The 7,115-nt window shown below is 41.6% G+C and overlaps 1 protein-coding gene across 1 annotated transcript in view; it reads right to left on the bottom strand.

Annotated features, from left to right (window-relative positions):
* Positions 1-7,115, bottom strand: part of CNTN1 (contactin 1) — a 189,173-nt gene that overhangs the window by 44,283 nt on the left and 137,775 nt on the right. Inside the window, exon 19 of the mRNA XM_006015910.2 lies at positions 2,483-2,669. Within this exon, the coding sequence (XP_006015972.2) occupies positions 2,483-2,669 (187 nt within the window). The remainder of the gene's footprint in view (positions 1-2,482; positions 2,670-7,115) is intronic.

The following is a 7,115-nucleotide window of genomic DNA, read 5'->3' as shown; positions in this document are numbered from 1 at the left end:
CTGTTGTGGGATTACCCAGGCCCCCCGCACCGTGGTCCATAGGATCATCTGCAGGGACCCCGCTTTGGTCCGCAGGACTGGCACATGCCCTGCCTGACTAAGGCGGCACCAGTCGCCCATGCCTCCATACGTTAAAGTCCTGGCCACCTCTCATACTGAAGTCTCCAAGGAGGATACTTTTTGTCCTTTTTTGGGATGGTAGTCAGGATTTAATCAAGGTCAGCATAAAACTGTTCTTTCTGTTATTCCTCAGCACCAAGTATTTGGGATTATGCACTGGTGATGGCAGCAAACGAATTGTTGGTCAGTTGGAGGCAGTCACAAGGCACTCATTAATACCAAAAGGGAATTCAGTCATTTGGCTGACAACCTAGTTCTTAATGGTGAAACCAACACTGTGTATTCACTTGTTTGCAGGTTTCCCTTTCTAGAAGAACATACCGTCACCCCCCCCCTCCCTCAGTTGGCTTTCATCTGCACATCTGGTCTTGCTGAGAGCAGCAAATTGATGTTATATTATGAAAGTTCTCAGACAACAATAGCTGTTCTGCATTCAGGTCTATCACTGTTTTGGGGTCATCTAGCAGGGTTTGTACATTGCAGGATGCAAAAGACATTTTTGTGTTTTGACTGCAATGAAAATGATCCCCCTTGAAGCGACTATCCAGTTGGGTAAAGTAAAGTGGGACAGCCTATGTTTGGGGCACTTTATCTAGCTCCCTCCCCAAGTGGGGTGAGCAGAGGGAATCCTAAAAAGGACTGCTCAGTCATGATTGCAGATGCCAAATCACCATCCCATATCAAGGGTGAAGTGACCATCATTCAGCCTCCACCTGTGTGTGGATCCATGACTAGGGATTTCTGGTGATCACTTTGTCTGTCCTTGTTTCCACTTGTCCATCACTGCAGGACTTTGTAGAAGTTATGGGTATTGGTAGTACTTATTGTAGTAGATATTGCACCAGTGGGAGAAGCCTGCACGTGACTTGTTTTATGTGAGGAGTCCATTATGCATTGACAACCCCATGGATCTTGGTGGAAGACAAACCTGTGTCCATTGGCAAGGGGATCCAAGACAACTGTGATTACTCCTCCACTGCTGCCTTCATCTGCCTTCTCATCTGTTAAGAAGTATGCCTTCTGCATCTGCCTTCTCTACCACTGAGTTCTTTGTGTTGTGTTGAACTGCACTGTCTGATACCTCACCTTTGACCTTACTGCCATGGGTGACCCTAGCAGGAGTACAAGGCTCACGATGGGTGTTGATTTTTAGGGTCATTGGTACATGTGTAGCAGAAAGCCCCCTTTTCCTCTTGCCTGCATTTGCTCTCCCCTCTTTGGATATGTTTCTCTTTTTCTAACTTTTCTTCCTTCCTTCCTCTCTCTTTCACTTTAGGATAAGGAATTGTGTTTTAAAATTTGTATGCGTGCATTTTATATCTCCCCTTGTAGTTTGGTATTTTTATCTATTTGTGTGCCATGGCATTTGTAGCTTATACTTTATACTCCTCACCTTTCAACTTTCAGCTACATGTGTTTTAGTAAGTTATACATTGTAACAATGTTAACAAGGGCAGGAATCAAACTGTCCTTCTCTGTATCAGGCTGGCCCCTGAAAGGGCTAGAAGCCCTGGCCTGAGTTAATCAATGCCAGGGACCAACTTTTGGGCTGAGTATCTCCAGATCAACTGCTCCCAGAGCCCTATTCAAAATTCATCAACGGACTCCCAAACCTGCACGTACATGTGGACGACCCCTGGGGCTGACAGATGCTGTGCAGTAGCCACCGAGCGGGGGGAAGTCCCACGAGGGTCAATGACCCCTGGATTGGGCAAACCTGAAAACTGGGGAGTCACCAAAGTCTGCCAAGGACAGATAAAAGGCAGTGAAAAGTGACCCTCAGTGGCGCCCTCTTGATCTCCAACTTGACCAGACCTGTCCAGCCAGAAGGACCAGCCGGCGACCCCCTTCCAGAAGATAACGCCACGCTGAAAGAAGCCTCAACGACAGACTCCAGCGCTTGTAGGATAGGTATACCTGACTCTGTAGCCTGCTACTGTGTGTGTGTATGTGTGTGCATGTGTGTGTGTGTGGGGACCAGCCCCAAGGTTTATGATGACAGTGTTTCAATCCGCCTAATAAACTAGAATTTTAAGGATCCCGAGTTGGACATTTGTAGCCAACACATGCAAGTCTCTCCACCCTGTAAAGGTGGCAGTCCACAGAGAAGTCATATCATGCATAGTTTGCACTATGTATAAGCAGGTACAAAAGTACTGCTTAAAAATGTGTTTATGGAGTACTTGTGCCAGATTTGAAGCAGTTTCAAAGAAGGTAAATTGCATCAATTTTGGATGAAGTAAGTCTATGGGTACTATATGCAAATTACTCATGCTGACTGCATTCTTGTGTTAGTCAAATTATGAAATATGAATAACAAAATACAGAACTTTAGAACTAAATGCCAAGCTCCCTTACTTACGTGCTTTATATGTGACAATATCAACAACTCTGCTGGGAGGTCCATACCCTGCACTATTGTAGGCGGAAACATCCACATGGTACCATGTGTTAGGCTTTAAGCCTTCCAGTTTGGTTGAGTATTCCTGATTGCTCACTTGCACCCTCTGGGCAGCTGCTTCTTTATCGTGAGCGGCCCAGTAACGAATCTGAAAACAATTGGATTCAGGGATTATTTGTGAAACAGAATGATACAGAAAGTCTACACAAACTTTGCAATTTATGAAATAGTTTAAAGAGCAAGTTCAGGTGCCTGGAAAAGTCTACCTGCAGTAATGCAGAGCTCTTCTTAGGCTCATTTCCCGATATTATGTAGACACACCTTGGACTTAAACACAGAATATATTTAAAGCAACAAATCTTTGTCAGACTATTTTGACTTCTTAGACTAGCCCAAGTGCTATGTGGTACAGACAGAAGTCCAGCTGCCAGCTGTAACTCAGAATGTTTTCTGCAAAGTGTTCTGAGTTATGTTACCCCAGACCAAACAGAAGTTCACTATTGGTTCCAGTGGGGAGGGGAATCTAGCTGCCAGTTCCCAGGGTCCCATAGCAATGGCCACAGCTCTCTGCCAGTGCTTGCTATTTTCAGAAAGGAAGGGGGGAAAGGCAGTGGAGGGAGCTCATTCTTGGGGCTCCCCATCTGGTGCTGAAGTGTGGGGTAGATAAACTGCAGCACCCCACCTCAGGGGCTCCAATATACCTGCTCCACCCTCCAGGGGGGGCTGAAACCCCCCAGACTGAACTCCCTCTACCCTCTTCCCCCCTCCCCTTCTATTCTGCAAACAGAGACAGGCTGAGAGCTCTGCAGACACAAGTTATAGAAGATGCTACATTTTGAAATATCTTTGTCTGATACCTCATGCAATGAAGGATCAGATTTTCACCTGATCAGACATTTTTTAAGCTGTCTGCAGCTGTGCACTTGTGTTGGGTCATGGGTATAGATTGCTTTCTGTGGCCAGACTGGGTGAAAAATGTCACTTCAGTCTGCACCCATGATGACATAAAGAAACAGAAACCACTTCAGATTTGACACACAGGCCCTCTCTACATGTTACATTTATTATGCAATTAACTGGTTAATTGCACAATTAATTTAGACTGGCTACACATGCAAAGTAACTACCATGCCATAAAAAGGTCCAACCAGCTATAAAATTGGAGCTGGAAAACGTGCAATAACTTTGCAGCTGGTTGCTATCCAGATTTAATTTGCATCTGTAGCAGGGTCTGCCCCTGTGGCTGGGAGTTCTGCAGCTGACAGGGCACTGCTGGAATGGTGAGTCCAGAGCTTCTAGACTCTCAGTCCCGGCAGCTGTGGGGCAACGAAGCACCCTGCCAGCTGTGGAACTCTTGACCCAGTAGCTGCAGAGTGCTGCTGAGACTGAGCATCCTGCCAGCTGTGGGAGTCTCGATCCCGGCAGCATGCTGGTACAGGGAGAGCCCAGGGTGGCGATCTCAGGCTCCCCCTGTATCAGCAATAAGGTGTGATAGATAGGATCTGATGCTGGATCCCACAACCATACCTCCTGCTATGCAAGCGTGTGATTGTGCATCAGATCCTATCATGCCTTTACCTGAATGCCTAGAGAGGCCCACACTTTTTTCCCATTGGAACCATTTTCTTTCTAATTAAGTCTATGGGAGTTTTTTCCATAAATGTAAGTAGGAGCAGGCTCAGGCCTTAATATAACAATAGGCCCTTTTCTTATGGTCTTTTGCAACTGCATTTTTTAAACTCAATTTTAATATAATCCTGCTAGACTACACTGTACTTCATAAAGCAAAGAGCAGACATCCTATCCCTGATCCAGCTGTACAGTAAAGTCCACTTCCCACTCCATGACACTCTAGCTAATAAGATCTCTACAAAGCAACTAGTTCATATTTTTATTTTTGCTGTCATTCACCACACGCAAAGTATTCCCTATCCAGCCCAACTCTTTTATGAAAGATGCTGCTTAAAGCACTTTTAATAATATTTATTAGCTACTATAACTTTTATCAGATAACAGCCAGTTTTATTTTTCTTTCTATGACTTAGAAGTTTTAATAAGCCATCAATAAAACAGTTTAACAGCATGGTAACAAGCTTTAAAAAAACAACAGGGATCTATAACACCCACTCTGATATCCATTTCCTGCTCATTCCTCTGGGAATGGTATGCTTAACTGTACTTCCACTGAATATTTACTGAATGTACACATCAAAGACACATGACATACTTAATAAGCTCACTTCTTGTCAGAAATTATTAGTTTTAGTATTCAGAAATATTTTTTTTATTTTAAATCTACTCTTATCTTTTAGGGTCTGCCTTAACTAAGTCCTAAAGGTTACAATGGGAAGACTAAGGAGGAAGCATGCACAATTGTACTTTGTTTTAAAATTCAGTATTATTTATTAAAAATATTCAGCCTTGCCTTTATCTCATATATATCAGCCCAAAATAGCTTTGACAACTCTTTGAAAAATAACTTATTCATGATTTTAAAAGGTGGGAGCCTCTTAAATCTATATTTAGTTACTCACATACGTAGCTTGATTTTCAAGAACTCTTGGTTCCAAAATGATACCTTTTATTAGACCAACCGGAAAACAGCAAGAAAATTGTCCTTTTATGCAAGCTTTTGGGATCAAAGTTCCTTCGTCAGGCTCTGGGAAAAGTGTAGATGGTACAAGATGGTAAAAAGTCCCCATAGGTAGGAAATAAACTTCATTTTTGCACAGAGGGAGCTGAAGATGGAAGGCTGTCTCTCTGGGTCCATGAGAGTGTGTTTGTGAGCTGTGTTGAGCAGCTCTTTGATGTGTTGATGTGTCATCTTCAGCTCCCTCTGTGCAAAAATGAAGTTTATTTCCTACCTATGGGGACTTTTTACCATCTTGTACCATCTACACTTTTCCCAGAGCCTGACGAAGGAACTTTGATCCCGAAATCTTGCAGAAAAGGACAATTTTTCAGTTGGTCTAATAAAAGATATCATTTTGGAACCAAGAGTTCTAGTTTTTTGTACGTCTTTTTGTCTCAGACCAACACGGCTACCAAGTACACCCTTGATTTTCAAGAGTACTGATTACTCACTGAAGTCAGGAGACCATTTATTTGGGTGTCTAAAGATGCATTTCAGTGGCAAATGTAAGCCCGTCTTATTATTAAAATAAATACAACAGTAAGTCCCTTATCCAAATTTTCACTTGTATTTTTCTTGATACTAGATAGGGACAGAATCTTCACAGCTGTGAGGACTGGTTTACACTTATGCAAAATTAAAGTAAAATACCATCAGTATCATTTAACAGTGTTTGACACCTAGTTTGCAGATATATAAATCACAACACAGGCAATGGAAACCAAATCTATAACATATTGCTTTTCAAGTATTTTCATTCTTTGTATTTTCATTGTGTTCACACCTTACTTAATAGTTATTTTAGGAAATTCTACAACTTCTTATTTTAAGATGTTTAATATGTTTTTACTATTTTCAGGCCTTGGAAAAACCTTTCCTTAGAAGTCTACAATGTTTTTAAACTTCTTTCCTGTCTTTCTTTTTAGAAAGTCCAAAATGTGTTGGGAGTCATTCACAAATAAAGGTGCAACTTGCTGTTTGTCAAGGCCTGTTTCTTTTTCATATACATTCTTTTAAAAAAAATTAAACTGTACATTTCTTCTACATTAACAATGAAAAGCATGTACAATAACCATGCATTCTTTTGGAAAAAGAATCAGGACCTGCAGGATCTGTTTTGCACTGCCAGACTAGAGACCTGTATATAACATTTGTTTTAAATGACAACACTGTATTACTGTCCTAATTTATAAGTTGTAAAATATGATCTAAACTGGTTCTATAAGACCTTTTATATACCCACACTTCTTTCCTAATGAGCCATTATTGCCATGTGTAGAATCAATGTGAAAATGTATGCATCTCTTAGACATTCTCTCTGCAACAAATAAACTCTTATCTTTCTAAGCTAGTCGCTTAGTCTCAGTATCATGTTTTGGTTCTACATAACTGTAATGAACTAAGTATTTAGAACTGGAACAGCTCAACTGAAGGCTCTATACTGTTAACAGCTAGAGGTGTTTCTGCTTTGACTTGCTTGGTTGGGGTCTGTACATTTGGCACAAGAAGATTTAAATCCTATCTTCACTCCTGCCATGAAGCCTCAAATGGACCTTTTATATTCAACAATGTGGCATCTGTGAAATACTAGGTGGCCAAGGACTTGTTAGTTATGATATGATTGATGACAATTTTAGTGGTGATGTTGTCATGCAATGCAAGCCCCTACAGTGACTGCCAGGGGCTTACTAATTCATTTATGCAATGCTCTGATATGTTAATAGCCTGCATGCTTTACCTAGGGATGGTGAACACACTAAGGCTTTTGTTGATCACTGGGCAGTTGCCCAAAGTCTTTGAATCCCTCTGACTTGGAGAAACTTCTTACATTCCTCCAGTTCATCTACTCCACTGTAAAACTACATGCATAATAAGGAATACAGAGCTTTGAGCAAACTGAGTAAGAAAAATGAATAAAATGTTAAGCCATTCCATTGAGATGCATTTTAAATCCCAGCAGGA

This window comes from Alligator sinensis, unplaced genomic scaffold (assembly GCF_000455745.1).
Source record: "Alligator sinensis unplaced genomic scaffold, ASM45574v1 scaffold147_1, whole genome shotgun sequence".
Taxonomy (NCBI): Eukaryota; Metazoa; Chordata; order Crocodylia; family Alligatoridae; genus Alligator; species Alligator sinensis.
The sequence above is the reverse complement of the archived record's forward strand: the minus strand, read 5'-3'. Positions and strand labels throughout refer to the sequence as shown.